Source organism: Leptonychotes weddellii, chromosome 14 (genome assembly GCF_054177405.1).
Source record: "Leptonychotes weddellii isolate Sample4059 chromosome 14, ASM5417740v2, whole genome shotgun sequence".
Taxonomy (NCBI): domain Eukaryota; kingdom Metazoa; phylum Chordata; class Mammalia; order Carnivora; family Phocidae; genus Leptonychotes; species Leptonychotes weddellii.
Window position 1 is genome coordinate 26,372,370 of NC_138382.1, and position 20,991 is coordinate 26,393,360.

At 35.8% G+C, this 20,991-nt stretch overlaps 1 protein-coding gene across 3 annotated transcripts in view; it reads right to left on the minus strand.

The window, feature by feature from the left end:
• Window positions 1-20,991, minus strand: part of BRD10 (bromodomain containing 10) — a 98,501-nt gene that overhangs the window by 8,030 nt on the left and 69,480 nt on the right. For all 3 annotated transcript variants that reach the window (XM_081802961.1, XM_081802962.1, XM_081802960.1), the window contains one exon: window positions 13,541-13,656. In XM_081802961.1, coding sequence (XP_081659087.1) covers window positions 13,541-13,656 — 116 coding nt within the window. The remainder of the gene's footprint in view (window positions 1-13,540; window positions 13,657-20,991) is intronic.

Below are 20,991 nucleotides of genomic sequence, written 5' to 3' on the forward strand. Positions count from 1 at the left end.
TCATTAGTTTTAGATGTAGTGTTCCATGATTCATTGTTTGTGCATAACACCCAGTGCTCCATGCAGAATGTGCCCTCCTCAATACCCATCACCAGGCTAACCCATCCTCCCACCCCCCTCCCCTCTAGAACCCTCAGTTTGTTTTTCAGAGTCCATCGTCTCTCATGGTTCGTCTACCCCTCCGATTTCCCCCCCTTCAGATCTGTACCTCTGAAACAAATAATACAATATATGTTAAGAAAAAAAAAAAAAGATGGATTATTGCTTTTTGTAACTGATTTCCCTGTTGTCCCACTACACTAATCTCAACACCACAGGCAATGTGAGTGCTTTAAAAGATAAGCCAGATCATGTCCCTTCTGTGCTTAAAATCCTTCAATGTTTATCTCATCTTAGAGTAAAAACAAAAGTCCTTAAAACATACATGACCTGGCTATGATTCCCAAGTTATACTTCTCTGATTCTTGACTCTTGGCACTTTCTCCTCACTCACTCAGCTCTGGTTACATTTGTCTCTTTGCATTTCCTCTAAGTGCCAAACATGATGCCAATCTTAGGGCTTCCACATCTTCTTTTCCTTCAGATATCCACATGGCTCTCTCCCTTCTTTGTTTCAGGTCTCTGCTTGAATATCAACTTATCAGGGGAGCTTTCCCTGACACCCTAGTAAGAGAGCAATCATCATCCCATCCAAACCAGGCATTTCCTATTCTCCTTACCCTACTTTATTTTTCTTCATAGCACTTATCACTAACTGACATTTTGAGTTCATCCGTTTCTTCCAAGAATGCAAGCCACAGATGAAGTCAGAAATCAGCAACAGAAGGAAAACTGAAAAATTCACAAATTTGTGGAAATTAAACAACACACTCTTAAACAACCAACAGATCAAAGAAGAAATTAAAAGAAAAATTAGAAAATACTTATAGATAAATGGATATGAAAACATGACCTACCAAAACAATAGGACCCAGTGAAAACACTGCTAAGAGAGAAATTTAGAGCTACAAATAAATGCTTACACTAAAAAACAAGAGAGATCTCAAATTAATAACCTAACTTTGTAACTTCAGGAATTAGAATAAAAATAACAAATTAAACCTAAAGCTAATGGAAGGAAATAATAAAGATTAGATCAGAGTTCAACAAAATAGAGAATAGAACAAGAGAGGAAATCAATGAAATCAAAAGTTCCTTCTTTGAAAGGAGGAATTAACAAACCGTTAGCTAGATGAACTTAGGAAAAAAAAGACTCAAAGTAGGAAAATCAAAGATGAAAGTGAAGCCATTATGACTAATTCTATAAAAATAAAAAGATTTATAAGAGTACTATGAAAACTGTATGCCACCAAATTGGATAGCCTAAATGATATAGACAAATTCCTCAAAACAAAAAGCTACCAGGATTAAGTCACAAAGAAACAGAAAATCTGAATACACCTGTAACTATTAAAGGAGAATGAATCAATGATTAAAAAATCTCTCAACAAAGAACAGCCCTGGATCTGATGGATTCATTGGTGAATTCTACCAAACATTTAAAGAACTAATACCATTCCTTTTCAAACTTTTCCCAAAAAAACCGAAAAGAAAGACACACTTTCTAATTTTTTTTTTTTTTTTAAGATTTTATTTGACAGAGAGAGAGACAGCGAGAGAGGGAACACAAGCAGGGGGAGTGGGAGAGGGAGAAGCAGGCTTCCCGTGGAGCAGGGAGCCTGATGCGGGGCTTGATCCCAGGACCCGGGGATCATGACCACCTGAACTGAAGGCAGACGCTTAACGACTGAGCCACCCAGGTGCCCCACACATTTCCTAATTTTTTCTTTGAGGTTAGCATGACGCTAAAGCCAAAGCCCGACAAGGACACTACAAGAAAACTATAGATGAGTATCTTTCTATTTTTCTTTTTCATTTTTTTGGTTTATATTTTAATTCCTGTTGGTTAACATGGTGTTACATTATTTTGAAGTGATTCAACAATTCAATACATCACCCTGATGCTTATCACCAGAAGTTCACTCCTTAATCGCCATCACATATTTAACCCATCCCCCACCCTCCTCCTTTCTGATAACCATCAGTTTGTTCTCTATACTTAAGAGTCTGTTTCTTGGTTTCTCTCTTTTTTCCCCTTTGCTTGATTTGTTTCTTAAATTCCACATATGAGTGAAATCATATGGTATTTGTCTTTTTCTGATAGACTTATTTCGATTAGCATTATACTCTCTAGCTCCATTCATGTCATTGCAAATGACAAGATTTCATTCTTTATGGCTGAATAATATTCGTGTGTGTGTGTGTGTGTGTGTGTGCGCGTGTGGGTGCACGTGCTTGCATGCCACTTTATCCATTCATCAATCAATGGACACCTGGAAAGCTTCCATATCTTCACTATTCACTATGTTGTAACATAGGGGTGCATGTATACCTTTGAATTAGTGTTCTTGTATTCTTTGGGTAAATATCCAGTAGTGACATTGCTGGGTCATAAGGTAGTTTTATTTTTAATTTTTTGAGGAGCCTCCATAGTGTATTCCACAGTATCTGCAGCAGTATGCATTCCCACCAACACTGTAAGAGGGTTCCCCTTTCTTTACATCCTAGCCAACATCTGTTTTTCTTATGTTGTTGATTTTAGCCATTCTGACAGGTGTGAGGTGATATCTCACTGTAGTTTTGATTTCCAATTCTCTGGTAAGTGATGATGAGCATCTTTTCATGTGTCTATTTGCCATCTGGATGTCTTCTTTGGAGAAATGTCTGTTCATGTCTTCTGCCTATTTTTTAACTGGATTATTTGTTTTTGGGGTGTTGGTTGTGTAAGCTCTTTATATATTTTGGATACTATCCCTTTATCTGATATGTCATTTGCTGATATTTTCTGCCATTCTGAAGGCTGCCTTTTAGTTTTGTTGATTGTTTCCTTCCCTTTGCAGAAGCTTTTTATTTTGATGTAGCCCCAATAGTTTATTTTTGCTTTTGTTTTCCTTGGCTCAGGAGACCTATCCAGAAAGATGTTTCTATGGCCAATGTCAAAGAAGTTACTGCCTGTGTCCTCTTCTAGAATTTTTATGGTTTCAGGTCTCATATTTAGGTCTTTAATCCATTTTGAATTTAATTTTGTGTATGGTGTAAGAAAGGGGTCCAGTTTCTTTCTTTTGAATGTTTCTGTTTAGTTTTCCCAACACCATTTATTGAAGACAGTCCTTTTCCCATTGGATATTCTTTCCTGCTTTGTTGAAGATTAACTGACCATATAATTGTGTGTTTATTTCTGGGTTTTCTAATCTGTTCCATTGATCTACGTGTCTCTTTTTGTGCCAGTACAATAAATATTGTTTTGATTACTACAGCTCTGTAATATAACTTGAAATCTGAAATTGGGATGCCTCCCCCAGCTTTGCTTTCCTTTTTCAAAATTGCTTTGGCTATTTAGGATCTTTTTTTTAGGATTGTCTGTTCTGTCTATAAAAAAATGCCGTTGATATTTTGATAGGGATTGCATTAAATGTGTAGATTGCCAATTTGGGTGGTACAGACATTTTAACAATATTTGTTCTCCCAATTCTTGAGCATGGAATGTCTTTCCATTTCTTTGTGTCTTCTTCAATTTCTTTCACCACTGTTTTATGGATTTCACAGTTCAGGTCTTTTATCTCTTTGGTTAGGCTTATTCCTAGGTATCTTATTTTGGGTGCAAATAGAAATGGGATTGATTCTTTAATTTCCCTTTCGGCTGCTTCATTATTGGTGTATAGAAATGCAACAGATTTCTGTACATTGATTTTGTATCCTGTGATTTTACTAAATTTGTGGATCAGGTCTAGCAATCTTTTGGTGGAATCTTTCTGGATTTCTATATAGAGTATTATGTCATCTGCAAATAGTGAAAGTTTTACTTCTTCCTTGCTGATTTGGATGCCTTTTATTTTTTTGTTTTCTGACTTTTGTGGCTAGGACTTTCAGTACTATGTTTAATAGAAGTAGTGAGAGGGGACATCCTTCCCTTGTTCCTGACCTTAGGGGAAAAGCTCTCAGTTTTTCCCCATTAAGGATGATGTTTAAAAAAAATAATGGATGATGTCAGCTGTGGGTTTTTAATGTATGGCCTTTATTATGTTGAGGTACGTTCCCTCTAAACCTACTTTGTTGAAGGTTTTTATCATGAATGGGTGTTGTACTTTGTCAAATGCTTTTTTGCATCTATTGAAAAGATCACATGGTTCTTACTCTTTCTCTTACTGATGTGATTGATTTGCAAATATTGAACCACCACTGCAACCAGGAATACATTCCACTTGATCCGTGGTGAATGATTTTTTTAGATGTATTATTGAATTTGGTTTGCTATTATTTGTTCAGGATTTTTGTATCTATTTTCATCAGGGATATTGGCCTGTAGTTCTCTTTTTTTAGTGGTATCTTTATGTGGTTTCAGTATCAGGGTAATGCTGGCCTCATAAAATGAATTTGGAAGTTTTCCTTCCTTTTCTATGTCTTGGAATAGTTTAAGTAGAATAGGTATTAACTCTTCTTTAAATATTTGGTCTAATTCGCCTGTGAAGACATTTTGTCCTGGAATTTTGTTTGTTGGGAATTTTTTGGTTACTCATTTAATTCCTGCTGGTTATGAGCCTGTTCAAATTTTCTACTTCCTCCTGTTTCAGTTTTGGTAGCTTATAGGTTTCTAGGAGTTTATCCATTTCTTCTAGGTTGTCCAATTTGTTGGCATATAGTTTTTCGTAATATTCTAACTGTGTACATCTGTGGTATTGGTTGTTATTTCTCCTCTCTCATTTGTGATTTTGTTTGAGTTCTTTCTTTTTCTTGATAAGTCTGCCTAAATGTTTACCAATTTTATTGATTTTTGATCAAAGAACCAGCTGATCTGTTCTATTGTTTTTTTTAGTTTCTATATCATTTGTTTCTGTTCTAATCTTTATTCTATCCTTCCTTCTGCTGGTTTTAGGTTTTGACTGTTGTTCTTAATCTTGCTTTCTTAGATGTAAAGTTAGGTTGTTTATTTGAGATTTTTCTTGCTTCCTGAGGTAGGCCGATATTGCTATAAACTTCCCTCTTAGAACTGGTTTTGCTGCATCCCAGAGGTTTGGACTGCTGTGTTTTCATTTTCATTTGTTTCCATGTACTTTTTTATTTCTTCTTTGATTTCCTTGTCGACCCATTCATTGTTTAGTAGCATGTTATTCAACCTCTACGTATTACTGGTCTTTCAGGATTTTCTCTTACGGTTGCCACTTTCACAGCATTGTGTTCAGAAAAGACACATGGTAGGATTTTGATCTTCTTGAGTTTGTTCAGGTTTGTTTTGTGGGCTAATACGTGATCTATTCTGGAGAACATTCCATATGCATTTGAAAAGAATGTATATTCTGCTGTTTTAGGATGGAATGTTCTGAATATATCTGTTAAATACCATCTGGTCCAGTGTGTGTTTCAAAACCACTGTTTCCTTGTTGATTTTCTGTTTAGATGATCTGTCTATTGATGTAAGTGGGGTGTTAAAGGCCCCTACTATTACCATATTATCAATTAATCCTTTATGTTACTAACTGTTTTACGTATTTGGGTGCTTCGATGATGGGTGCCTAAATATTTACAGTTGTATCTTCTTGTTGGATCGTTCCCTTTATCATCATATAGTGTCCTCCTTTGTCTCTTTACAGTCTGTTTTATTTATTTATATTTATTTATTTTTTACAGTCTTTGTTTTAAAGCCTAGCTTGTGCAATATATTACCACTCCGGCTTTCTTTTGAGATTGATTTGAATGACAGATGTTTCTTCATCTCCTCACTTTCAGTCTGCAGGTGTCTTCTGGTTTGAAATGAGTCTCTTGTAGGCAGCATATAGATGGATCTTGTTTTTTTATCCATTCTGTCACTCTCTGTCTTTTGACTGGAGCATTCAATCCATTTACATTCAAAGTAATTACTGATAGTATGTATTTATTGTTATTTAATTACTTGTTTTGTAGTTGTTTCTGAAGATTTTTTCTGATTTTTTTTTTTGTCTTTCATGTTTTGCTGATTTTCTTTAGTGCTATATTTGGATTTCTTTCTCTTTATTCTTTGCATGTTTATTAGTGGCTTTTTATATATGTTTACCATTAGGGTTGTATATAATCTCTTATGCATATAGCAGTCTATACTAAGTTGACGGTCATTTAAGTTTGAACCCATTCGTTTCCCCTCTGTTATTGTATTTTATATTCTTTCTTTTGTGTTTTTCTTGACTGATTTTTTTTTACAGAGATACTCACTTTTACTGCTTTTGTGTTTTCATTCCTTTATACTGCCACTTTTGGTCTCTCCTTTCCACTCAAAGAGTCCCCTTTAATATTTCTTGCAGGGCTGATTTAGTGGTCAATAACTCATTCAGTTTTTGTCTGGGCAACTTTTTATCTCTCCTTCTACTCTGAATGATAGCCTTGCTGGATAGAGTATTCTTGGCTGCAGATTATTCCCATTTATCACTTTGAATATATCATGCCGCTCCCCTGTAGCTTGCAAAGTTTCTGCTGAAAAATCTCCTCCTAGCCTTAGCTTTTATATTATTTTAAAATTTTTAAACTTGTTTTTTGATTATTATTTTTATTATTAACATATGATGTATTATTTGTTTGAGGGGTACAGGTCTGTGATTCATCAGTCTTACACAATACACAGTGCTTCCTACAACACATAACCTCCCCAATGTCCATCACCCAGCCACCCCATCCCTCCCACCCCCCTCCACTACAGTAATCCTCAGTCTGTTTCCTGAGATTGAGAGTCTCTTATGGTTTGTCTCCCTCTCTGGTTTCTTCTTGTTTTATTTTTTCCTTTCTTCCCCTATGATCCTCTGCCTTGTTTCTCAAATTCCACATATAAGTGAGATCATATGATAATTGCCTTTCTCTGACTGGCTTATTTCGCTTAGAATACCCTCTAGTTCCATCCACGTCTTTGCAAAAGGCAAGATTTCATTTTTTTGGTGGCTGCATAATATTCCATTGTATATAAATACCACATCTTGTTTATCCATCTGTCAATGGACGTCTGAGCTCTTTCCACAGTTTGGCTATTGTGGACATTGCTGCTATAAACATTGGGGTGCACATGCCCCTTCGGATTACTGTATCTTTGGAGTAAATACCCAGTAGTGCAATTGCTGGGTCGTAGGGTAGCTCTATTTTCAACTTTTTGAGGAACCTCCCACTGTTTTCCAGAGTAGCTGCACCAGCTTGTCTTCCCACCAACAGTGCAAGAGGATTCCCCTTTCTCCGTATCCCTGCCAACATCTGTCGTTTATGGACTTGTTAATTTTAGCCATTCTGACTGGTGTGAGGTGGTATCTCATTGTGGTTTTGATTTGTATTTTCCTGATGCCTAGTGATGTTGAGCACTTTTTCATGTCTGTTGGCCATTTGAATGTCTTCTTTGGAAAAATGTCTGTTCATGTCTTCTGCCCATTTCTTGACTGGGTTATGTGTTCCTTGGGTGTTGAGTTTCATAAGTTCTTTATAGATTTTGGATTCTAGTCCTTTATCTGATAAGACATTTGCAAATATCTTTTCCCATTCTGTCAGCTGTCTTTTGGTTTTGTTGACTGTTTCTTTTGCTCTCCAAAAGCTTTTTATCTTGATGAGGTCCCAATAGTTCATTTCTGCCCTTGCTTCCCTTGCCTTTGGTGATGTGTCTAGGAAGAAGTCGCTGTGGCTGAGGTCGAAGAGGTAGCTGTCTGTGTTCTCCTTTAGGATTTTGATGAATTCCTGTCTCACATTTAGGTCTTTCATCCATTTGGAGTCTATTTTTGTGTGTGGTGTAAGGAAATGGTCCAGTTTCATTCTTCTGCATGTGGCTATCCAATTTTCCTAACACCATTTGTTGAAGAGACTGTCTTTTTTCCATTGGACATTCTTTCCTGCTTTGTCAAAGATTAGTTGACCATAGAGTTGAGGGTCCATTTCTAGGCTCTCTATTCTGTTCCATCAATGTGTCTGTTTTTGTGCCAGTACCAACCTGTCTTGATGATAACAGCTTTGCAATAGAGCTTGAAGTCTGGGACTGTGATGCCACCAGCTTTGCTTTTCTTTTTCAACATTCCTCTGGCTAGTCGGGGCCTTTTCTGGTTCCATACAAATTTTAGGATTATTTGTTCCATTTCTTTGAAAAAAGTGGATGGTATTTTTATAGGGATTGCATTAAATGTGTAGATTGCTCTAGGTAGCATAGACATTTTCACAATATTTGTTCTTCCAATCCATGAGCATGGAACGTTTTTCCATCTCTTTGTGTCTTCCTCAATTTCTTTCATGAGTATTTTATAGTTTTTGGAGTACAGATCCTTTGCCTCTTTGGTTAGATTTATTCCTAGGTATCTTATGGTTTTGGGTGCAAATGTAATTGGGATCGACTCCTTAATTTTTCTTCTGTCTTGTTGTTGTTGTATAGAAATGCAACTGATTTTTGTGCATTGACTTTATATCCTGCCACTTTACTGAATTCTTGTATGAGTCCTAAAGATTTTTTTCTTTATTACTGTATTTTGCCAATTTAATTACAATATGTCTTAATGTGGTTCTGCTTTTGTTGATTTTGATGGGAGTTCTTTGTGCTTCCTGGATCTGGTTATCTGTTTCCTTCCCCAGGTTGGGGAAGTCAGCTATTATTTCTTCAAATAAATTTTCTGTCCCCTTTTCTCTCTCTTCTTCTGGGACTCCTATAATACAAATGTTAGTATGTTTGATGGAGTCACTGAGTTCCCTAAGTCTATTCTTGTTTTGTGTAATTCTTTTTTCTTTCTTTTGTTCAGCTTGATTGCTTTCCATTGCTCTGTCTTCAAGGTCACTAATTTATTCCTCTGCTTCTTTCATCCTGCTACATTCCATCAAGTGTATTTCTCATTTTGTTTACTGAGCCCTTTATCTATGCTATGTTATTCCTTTTAAGATTTTATTTTTAATTAATCTGTATACCCAATGTGGTGCTCAAATGCCCAAGATCAAGAGTCTCATGCTCTACTAACTGAGCCAGTCAGTTGCCCCTCTATGTTATTCCTTAACTCTGTGTTAAGGGTCTCACTCATGTCTTCCACTCTTTTCTCAATTCTAGCAAGCATCCTTATGATCACTGCTTTAAATTCTCGAGATATCAGGCATGTTCCTTATATTTGTTTGGCTTAAATCTCTGGCTGTGGCCTTGTCCTGTTCTTTCATCTGGGATAAATTTGTCTCATTTTGCCTGGCTCTCTGTGTCTGTTTCTCTCTGTTAAGAAAGTCAGCTATGTCATCTGCTCTTGAAAAAAGTGACTTCATGGGCGCCTGGGTGGCTCAGATGGTTAAGCGTCTGCCTTCGGCTCAGGTCATGATCCCAGGGTCCTGGGATCGAGCCCCACATCGGGCTCCCTGCTCCTTGGGAGCCTGCTTCTCCCTCTGCCTCTCTCTCTCTCTGTCTCTCATGAATAAATAAATAAAATCTTTAAAAAAAAAAAAAAAAAAGAAAAAAGTGACTTCATGAAGAGGAGGTCCTAGAGTCCCCTGTAGTGCAGTGTCCCCTGTTTACCAGAACCTGGCACTTTAGGAGAGTATCCTATGTGTGTTGCTTACATCCTGCTGTTGTGTCTGAGTCACTTTTCCTTTCAGTGCAGTCATTTGCACTGACCCTCTACCTGTTGTGGGATGTGTTTACTCTATGGTGTTAGTGAGACTCAGGCAGACAAGTTCTGAGGGGCACATGCCTACCAGGGAACTTGGGAACGGGTTATTGGTGTTAGCTAAATTGCCTTGGGCCACTAGTCTTATGCCAGAGCTCCCAAAGTGCTATGGCTGCTGGGGATGTGAAGCTGTTGGGAGAGTGTATGACAATGGCTGGGCATGGCCCGCAGCAGCAGGTATGATGAGGGAACAGAAGGCAAGCTAAGGACAAAGCAGAAACTGACACCCCACGACCCCCAACACCCATGGGATATATGTATCATTCCTCAGGTACTCCTGGCTGCCCTAAAGCTAAGGAAAGGAAAAACAGTTAACCTATAGAGATCACAATCCTTCAAGAGCGGAGTCTCCCTCAGTTTACAAATGTCTTAGCAATCTACAAGAACTCATTTCTATCAATAACCTAGCTTCCAGAAGGAAATGTAGATACAATTAAATGTCCTTATAATCTGCAGCCCATTGACAGATACTTGAAGCAGGCAGAGTATAATGTTTCTCCAGGAAGTTTCCAACTATTTTCATGTTAATGCCTTGCTAGAGGGAAAAACTTTAACTTGACAATGGCAAGGCCTCTGGTATCCTGTTGAGTCTTCTTTAACATATGAAAATCCTTTTGAAACCTCCCTTTTTCCTTACCTCCCCCAACCCCATAGTATATAATCAGCCACCCCTCACAACCCCGGGGCAGCAGCTCTTTCTGCCCATAGGTCCTGTCCCTGTGCTTTAATAAACCACCATTTTGCACCAAAGACGTCTCAAGAATTCTTTCTTGGTCCTTGGCTCCGGACTCCACCCCACTGAATCTCACCTATATTCCAAAACCCCATCAGGTATACACCCAGAATCTGGGAGGGGCACATAGGCAGCTTTAACAAAATTTGCCCTGAGCCCTGGGTCCAGGCTACAAATATCTGTGCAGCCTCTTCTCCCACAGGGAGTTTATGGTTATGCTGGGGCTTGGGGGAGGAAAATGGTGCCTGCCAGTTCCCTCATTTTCAGAGAAGTCCACCAACATGCTCTGAAATCAGTATGAACAAATCTGTCTCCTGTTTGCCTATGGTGTTGTGTAAACTGCCTATTTTATGTTGCCTCTCCGCATAGGCTGCTGTCTCTTTAAGGGCAGCAACCCAGCTATCACTTTCCCCCCTGGCTCACCCAGTGCTGAATCGGCAGACTTTTAAAGCTACAAGCTCCAATTTCCACTGGTTTTACAAACTCATAGAATTCAGCCCCTCTGGTTTTTAAAGCCAAACATTATGGGGATTAGCCTTTCCCATATGAGTTCCTTGGTACAAGTGCCTGTTTCTCTGTCCTCTCCGCATGCACAGCTCCCTCCCTCCTGCGGGCAGCCTCCCTCTGCCTTTCTGACCTTCCTAACCTTTCAGATGCAGCTTCTTCTCTATATTTAACTGTAGAGTTTGTTCTGCCAGTCTTCAGACTGCTCTCTGGTTTATTGACTTGGATGTGGATGATATCTAGTTGTAAACATGGGACAGTGTGAGCTTAGGGTCTACCCACTCTGCCATCTTCCCATAAGATAAGAGATACTGATCTGGGGGAGCATGGCAAGATGCCAGAGTGGGTCAACAAAATATAAGCAAATCAAATTCTGCAGCATACTGAAAGGATTATACACCATGACCAAATGAGATTTATACCTGGAATAAAGGATAGTCCAACATATGAAAATTGATTAATGTCATATACTACATTAACATAATAAAGTGAAGAAACCACATGATTATCTCAACTGCAGAAAAAGCATGACAAAATTCCACATCCTTTCATGATAAAAATACTCAACAAACTAGGAATAGAAGGAAACTATCTCAACATAAGAAAGCCACACAAGAAAAACCCATAGTGAACATCACACTCAATGGTGAAAGACTGAAACCTTTTCCTTCTAAGTTTGGGAACAAGGCAAGGATGCTCACTTTTGCTACTTCTATTCAACATTATACTGAAAGTTCTAGACCAAGCATTAGGCAAGAAAAAAGAAAAGGCATCCAAACTGGAAAGAGAAAAATAATCTCTTTTTACAGATGACATGATCTTGTATGTAGAAAACCTTAAAGATTCCACACAAAAAATTGTTAGAATAAATGAGTTCAGCAAGTAGCAGGATACAAAGGCAACACACAAGAATCAGTTGCATTTCTATAGTGACAACAATCAATCTGAAAAGCAACTTGAAACAATTCCGTTTTTAAAGCATCAAAAAGAATAGAATACTTTGGAATTAATCAAGGATGTGAAGGACTTGTACAGTGAAAACTACAAAACACTGGAGAGTAATTAAAGATGACTAAATAAATGAAAACACATCCCATATTCATGGATTGGAAGACTTAATATTTCGAGGATGTCAATACTACCCAAAGTGCTCTACAGATTCACTGCAATCTCTATCAAAATCCTAATGATATTTGTTATGGAATAGAAAAACCTATCCTAAAACTCATATGGCATCTCAAGGGACCTCAAGTAGCTAAAATGATCTTGAAAAATAAAAACAAAGCTGGAATGTTCACACTTCTTGGTTTCAAAACTTACTACTAAACTTACTAATGATTTCTTGGGACGACACTAAAGGCATAAGCAACAATAAAAAATAAAGAAACTGGACTTCATGGAAAATTTTAAAAATTGTTCATCAAGGGCACTATCAACAAAACAGAAAGGTAACACATAGAATGGAAGAAAATATTTGCAAATAAGGGATTGGAGTAGCCAAAATATACAGAGAACTCCTAAAAATCAACAAAAAAATCAACAAACTGATTCAAAAATGGGCAAAAAACTTGAATAGTCATTTCTCCAAAGATATATAAATAACCAATAAACATATGAGAAGATACACAATATCATTTATCATTAGGCAAATACAAATCAAAAGTACAACAATATACCACCTAGTATTCATTAGGATGGCTACTATAAAAAAAACAAAATAACAAATGTTGGTGAGGAGGTGGAGAAATTGGGATCCTGTTGGTGGGAATGGAAAATTGTACAGACACTGTGGAAAAGACTATGGTGGTTCTTTAAAAAATTAAAAATAGAATTACCATATGATCCAGAAATTCCACTTCAAAGTATAAACCAAAAGAACTGAAAGCAGTCCTGAAGAGATATCTGCACACCCATGTTCACAGCAACATTATTCGTAATAGCTAAAACACGAAAACCATCCATGTGTCCACTGGCAGATGAATGAATAAGCAAAATGTGGTATATGCATACAATGAAATACCAAAGAGCCTTGAAAAGGAAGGAAATTCTGACATATGTTACAATATGGATGAACCCTTAAAATATGCTAAGTGAAATAAGGCAGTCACAAAACCATAAATATTGTATATTATACAAGGTACGTAAGAGTAGTAAAATCATATAGACAGAAAGTAGAATGGTTATGGCCAGGGGCTGGGAAGAAGGAGAATGGGGAGTTATTTAATAGATAAAGAGTTTTAGTTTTACAAGATGAAGAGTTCAGGAGATAGATGGGGTAATAACAATCATTATGAATGTATTTAATACCAATGAACTATACACTTAAAACTGGTTAAGAGGGCAAATTTTGTTTGTCCATTTTACCACAATAGGAAAAAAGAAAAGGAATATAAGCCACAAATAGGGTTTTATTTAATCAACCCTACTTTTTCAGGGCTTAGAAAGTGCCTTGAACACAGTAGGGACTCAAAAATATCTCCTGAATTATAAATCAAGGGAAAATTACAAAATGATTCCAGGATATCTTTCCATAATTATAAATTAAGAGCCCTAAAATAGGTAAAACAGATTATAAAGTTCAAATTACCGGTTTCTTTGAAAAGCTTTCATCAACTTTGGTTCCCATGGCAGCAATTCATTTAAAAGGCGTATCAACGTTCCATGCAATTCTTTTACAGCTTGCCTCCGATGATACCATTTGCCCTAAAAACACAATGTTCAAGTTCCTTTAGATTTAATCTAAAAGTGAATGTCAAGCCTTATTTTCTGAGTAAACACAAGATGAAATGCCAATACCCATCAAATGACTATGTCTTCTTTAGAAGGCTGTAAAGGGGAAAAATATCCTGTAATAAATCTTATTTGTAATATTTTAAAGATTTGCAATTCTATAGGAGAAATCTAAAACCTATTTAATCAAATAAGGAGACAAAAATTTTTAAAGTTTTTAATTGGGTCAATTATAAATATTTTAATAAATACATGTAAAAATACAAACATATATATAAATTCACTAAATATGTAACTGATATGGCTCACTTCTGTAAAGTTTTTGTAATCATCCCAAAGAGTGGAGAAAAAGAGAAAAAAAGGATTGTTATATCCAAAAGCAGTCTTAACAAACTTCCTTAGGAAATTTTACAATTATTGTACTTAAAAATGTTTCCAGCACAAACAAGCAGATAAATGGTCATAATTTTCAATAATATAATGCTATAGCTACAGTAAGTGTTAATAATTACTGATACCCCCTCTCTCTATTTGCTAAGTATTATACTAAGTATTTCATTCATAGATCTGTATCTAGAGGGGGGGAGGGAGGGAGGGAAGAGGAGGGAGGAAGGTAAGGAAGAGGGGAGGAAAGAAGGGGTTGTGTGAGCATGAGAGCATACATTACTCAAGCAGTTATGAAAACTCTCTAATGTATGTGCATTTTAGTCTCACTTAACAAATGATAAAACTAAGGCTCAGAGAGATTAAATGACTTGTTTAAGGTCCTATGACCTGAACCTAGACCTGATGCTGAAGTCTTTCTTAGAACTAGAAGTTCTTAGAACTATATTACCTCTTAAAAGCTGTATCACATAATTCAATCTGACATGTTATAAAAACTTCTAATAAAAATATACTTCAGTACCCATAAAATTATTCAAATACCACAGAAACAATAAGTTTATAGAAGTTTTATCTTTAGGTAGCCAACTCCCCCTTTCCCCACAATGATATATCAACATCACCACCATCTTCATTTACTGTTATATAACCATGTTGTATTTTTTTTTTTGAGATATAATTCACATACCATTTAGCCCACTCATTTTTTTTCTTTTATAACAAAAAACACACAACTATATATATTGTGGGTCACATTTAACATGCAAAAATTAGACTTCATCTCATAGCAACTGTTCAGTTAATTTGCACATGTGTAGAACATTAAATCAGAAAAATAAAACCACTTCCGCCAAAAACAAAAGAAAAAATGGAAAAAAAAAAAAACGACTCCCTAGAGCAAAATGTATTTTATTTTTTTAAAGATTTTATTTATTTGACACAGACAGACACAGCGAGAGAGGGAACACAAGCAAGGGGAATGGGAGAGGGAGAAGCAGGTTTCCCACAGAGCAGGGAGCCCGATACGGGGCTCGATCCCAGGACCCTGGGGTCATGACCTGAGCTGAAGGCAGATGCTTAATGACTGAGCCACACAGGCGCCCCGCAAAATGTATTTTAAATCTGCGCATAAATTTTCCAATTTTACATATATCTAAAACTTTCAACATTTCATTCACTGAAATGTGAAATTTTATCTATGTAATGTGAAATTTTAGCCGCAAACATAAATGATTAATAATATAGTTCCTACTCCCCCAACATTTTGTGCTTTAAACCAACAAAACGTTTATGCATGTAGAAATAAATGACTACATTTCTACCTCTGAGGTTTTTAAATTGTTTATTTGAAGAGTAGGAAGATGTGGAAGTATATGTGTATGTGCACGTAATGAATATGGAACCTAGGCTCAATGACTAATTCTTGTGTCTTCTTAATGGCATGACAAATGATAATATTGTGAAAAAAATTTCAAGGAAAGTAATTATTTCATATAATAACCTAGACAGACCTTCCCTCTTGTCAAATGCTTTCTCAAAGGACCCAACTTAACAGTAAGTTATATCTCAAAAGTTTATTTCCCACCCTCCCCAAAAAACTAGGTGATAGTATAAAGTGCTTATTCTAACCCATGAAAATAAAACTATTAAACAATAAATAATATTTTCCTCTAGGGACAGCTAAGTGAGGAAGATGAAAAGGCAGATGACAGTCAACCTAAAATCATGTGCGGAATGAGGCAGCATTCTGTTCCAGTTAAAAAAAAAAAAAAAAGGTAATAAGAGATTTTTTTTTCCTTTAACGGGGCACATCAACATTATTTCTCTACTTTTCAATTACTACCTGGCTCAAAAATGAAATGGTGAGAATAAACTTTTCCTCAGCTAAAGAAAGCAGAAAGAGGAAAGGTATGAGTAATTAATTATATCACCTCTGTAGTATAATTAATTGGAAAAGTGTTAAAAGACTAGAGAGCACTAGGCATGCTGAATTCTTTGTAACTGAGGGTTATAGGGGAAGAATGGCAGATACAGAATTAACCTGGGCAGTATGGCTGCTATCTGGATTAGTGTAGTGGTGATGGTGTGGGGAATGCAGAAGGACTAGCAGTATTATCAGACCTTGGGACTGGGTAGACTGAGGCACAGGAAGAGGAGTCTGTGTAGCTGAATGTCATTATTTCAAGACATCTGTCAGCTGTGTTTGTTTTTCTACTAAATTACTGCATTGATTTTCATAGAAAAGAGTTTTAAAAAGATTAGAAGATTTTTATCTTATGGTTTTATTTTGATTACTAAATTTTAATTAATCCAATGCCCAAAAAATATATTACTTAACTAGCCAACTATATACAGAGAAGGGGTCATAAATATTAATCAGAGAATAGATTTCTAACTTTCCTGTATTTCTGTCTTATCCGCTAACCTGTTTGAAAATGTCTATGGCCTTCTAACTTTATAATGTTTTTTGGACTTCTTCCCTTTCTTTATACTGTATATTCTCAACTTGGGTAGTGATGGTATAGCATTTCATTATTTTAAAATGCATATTTAATCATTTTGTGTTTGGAAAACAAAAAGTCTATTATTCTTATAACAGAAATTACAGAAAGTAAAGACTGATAAAAACTAGAAGATACATATAAAGAATACAATGACCTCAATGAAGGATATCACTATATCCTGTCATGGGGTATGTGTGTCCACAGTTTTTATGTTTACCAAAAGGGGACATACATTTTTAAGAAGTTCAGAATCACTGCTCTGGGACTGGTATTTTAGGTAAAGTGTTTATCCACTTGACAGTAAAAAAGAAACTCATACTGCCTATTTCATTTACCATCTTCTTTGGTCAATACAACCCAAATGGAATTAAAACATGTCCCCTTCTACCTAGTGGTGGTCTTGGAGTGTCACAGTATACAATGAGACTAGTGTAAACAGAAAAAAAGTTATGAATTTTTAAAAGAAGTTAGAGATGCCAATGATCTGCCTTAACTTGGGTCTAATGTAAAAATCTATGTAAAATCAAATTATTTCCTGAATTTAAATCAATTCATTAACTAAAAGCTAACATTAGCTTTTTTGATTTATTAACATACACAGAAAGGAAAAACTGATAATAACTACTGTGTTTCTTCTAGAATAAAATTATTAAAGCTAACGGGAATGAAAAGAACATAATTTTACAGAAGGAAATTGGCTCAGTGAATCACAGGGAAGTACTTGTAGATAGAAGCAGATTTTCAGTTAGAATTCTAGTCTTTTGAATGTTAAAATCTAACTCTCTTGCCACTATATAATGCTGTCCCAATTGGTCTATACACAGACAAGTCCTAAAGAACAAAAAATGGTATTGCGTTAAGTACTTATCTTTATATGTAGGTGTCTCTGTAATGCAAAAATTAAAATCTATCAAAACTTATTTTCATTTGTTTAATTAAAATAGTACTTAAAATTATAGTGTTCTAAAGTTTAAAAGTGAATTAAAAAACAAGGAACACAGCACATTCCCCACTCTTCAAATACATAGGAAACAATATGGATATAATAAAAATCAGAAAGCTCTTATAATCTTTATCTGTAGTGATCAATATAGAATCAAAGACAGCAGGTAGAAGGATTAGTAATAGGCCATTTGTGGAACAGTGTTATAACCACTTCTCAAAAAAATATATTTAATAAGATAAAAGCTAGCAATAGCTTTGCTTTACTAACAAGTATGTGAAAATGGGGATAAACGAACTGTTTTCATTTAATAGTATTTTCTTTTAATATCTCATTCGATATTAGAATTCTCAGTATTTTCAGGGATAAAAATTATCTTCTAAGATAATCCCAATGTATTATGTGAACTTAATAATGCAAACATTTACTGCAGGTCACTTTAAAGAAGAGGGAGTAGTATTTTTCTTTTATGAATTTACTATAAAGTTTAATGTAAAGTATGAATTCAAGCATATACGATGGAACCAAAGGCATACAATATGGTCTAAATCTGAAGCTTACCTTTCAATACTTTCTCATCCAATGTCCACAGCAGCTGCAGATTGCCAGCTCCCTTTCCATGAGATGCCCCAAATGTCAAACAATGGAGGTTTTATAACCTCCTAGGGATTACTACAAAAAGAAGCTGGTCTATGGTCACAAGAGAAGTCTTTTATTATATTATGCAGTTTTATAAGTTTTTGAATATGATACATTAATGACCTAAGGAACCATATGGAAAAAGAAAGTTTAAAAAAACTTACAAAACTACACAATATTGTAAAATGAAAAGCTGAGTCTATGCGTGTGAAATGAGTGGGGAGGGAAACTTACCTTACAACTAAAGAACGATTCCATTCTGCTGCAGTAATCGGGGATGGGTATGACAGAACTAGCATAATGCTGGCTGGGGTGTTGCAAGGACAGGGAGTTGGCAATCTACTGATGCTGGAGACATTGGACACCTAAAAGGAAGAAAAAAAGGAAAACAAATAAATTCCAGGTTTCTTACATGTCTTATCATCATGGACATATTTCATACATTTTAATAAATTTAGATGCTTTGAATGTTAAACTTAGGTGAAAGTAACTTATTTACACAAACCATCCTGTTACTTATATAGATTTTCTTATAACGTTATATGCAAACAAAATAGCTATCCACAGCTCTATGAAGAAAAATAAAATCATACATAAATATACAAAGAATGCTTTTATAAATTGAGAGGGTTATTAGCACCATTACTGTGGAGATAGTAAAAACATTTTTATTAAGAACAGTACAAAAACAAGATGTATATAACAAAAGTATCAATGCCATTTTTTTATACACTTTTACTTATAAATGTTAGCTCATAGAAACTGGATCATATAACAATATTTTTGTTATGGGCTTGACTCTTGTCACATAAATCTCATTGTGGAAAAGGGATTATATAACAATGTATCTCACTTTTCAAACAAAATGAAAATAACTTTGAGAAAAGCCACACAAATTGATACACAAAGATGTCTCATTTAAAATCACTAGCGGTATCTGAAGATAGCTTGTAAATAATTTAAACTCATATGTATAAAAATACAGCACAAATCAACTATAATTAAGTATATTAGTAAACCAATTATTTGACATTCTCCTTAGTCTAAATAATATTAAATGAAAAAGTAGTATTCACTTTTTTTCTTGCTTACCTAAAGAAACTATCACCATACTCATATATTCCTGCATATTCAGTTTTAGGGGTAAAACATTACATTCATTTTGTTGGTATACAGTCCCTTGAAAAAGTGCTAGTTTGACAGTATAGTGAAATGTATACATATTAACATGGGAAAAGTTAAAAGTGACTTTACCAGTGCCAGAGGTTCTAATATGAACTATCACATGCTAGTATTTTCTCTCATCCATTTTCACTTGAGATTAATTTAATAGAAAAGGAAAGCATCTGTACTTTAGGCATCCCACACTGAACATTTCCATTATATTTCTAAATTAGCATTTAACTAGAAAACATACAACTATATCAATTATTAGAATTTATTGCAAATTTTGATGTCATTTAGCTCTGTAGAGAGGAAAAAGTGGATGACATTATATGTTAAAAAAAAAAGAAGATAGTAGGAAGGGAAAAATGAAGGGGGGGAATCGGAGGGGGAGACGAACCATGAGAAACTATGGACTCTGAGAAACAAACTGAGGGTTCTAGAGGGGAGAGGGGTGGGGGGATGGGTTAGCCTGGTGATGGGTATTAAAGAGGGCATGTTCTGCATGGAGCACTGGGTGTTATACACAAACAATGAATCATGGAACACTACATCAAAAACTAATGATGTAATGTATGGTGATTAACATAACATAAAAAAAAAAGAATAAAAAAAAAAGTGGATGACAGATCATATTCCTAGTAAGGTAGTTACTACTACTGGGGAAGAAAATCTAACTATATATATATATACATATATATATATATACATGTACTAATGGTATACAACCACTTTCATTTACGAAGAAGAAAGAATCTGGAAATGGAAATTAACCACTGGCTAAGTATTTGATTTTTTTTTAAGATTTTATTTATTTGACACAGAGAGAGAGAGAAAGCACATGCATAAGCAGGGGGAGTGGCAGGCAGAGGGAGAGGGAGAAGCAGACTCCCCACTGAGCAGGAAGCTTGATGTGGGGCTTGATCCCAGGACCCCAAGGATCATGACCTGAGCTGAAGGCAGCTGCTTAACTGACTGAGCCACCCAGGTGCCCCTGGCTAAGTATTTGAATTTGACCCTTTTCTGTAAATTGGTGGTAGCAAATAAATTGACATTTGATCAACTCTATACCTGATATATCAGAAAGGTGGGTTCCCAAGCAATTCACTGCACAATCTGAATCACTAAGTAATGCTATGTTTGGTATCACTGGAGCACAAAAATTCCACGTTAAGTGACATGAAGATTGGGAGCAAGGACAGTATCCTACTTATTTTCACTTTCTCAGGCTCTATCACAAAGCCTAGCACAGAGTGGGCCCATAGAAAGTATTCAAACTACACAAGTAAATTTCTTAGTTAACTGAAGTTTTCTCTTTAGATGCAATTTTTTTTTTTTAAATTGAGAGAAATATGTCTTCCAGATTTCCTGAACACATGATGAATAAAATTTAACTCTCGATGATTTGAGTCATCATTATGAACAAGTTATTGTGTTACATTTTAATACAGTGACTCTCAAGCACTGGTTCAACTTTATGATCTATATTTCTTTCTTTTAAAAAAAAATTTATTTATATATTTGAGAGAGAGAGAGAGAGAGAGAGCACAAGCGGGGGAGGGGCTGGTGGAGAGGAGCAGAGGGAGAGGGAGAAGCAGACTCCCCGCTGAGCAGGGAGCCAGAGGCAGGGCTGGCAGGGCTCAATCCCAGGAACTGGGATCGTGACCTGAGCCA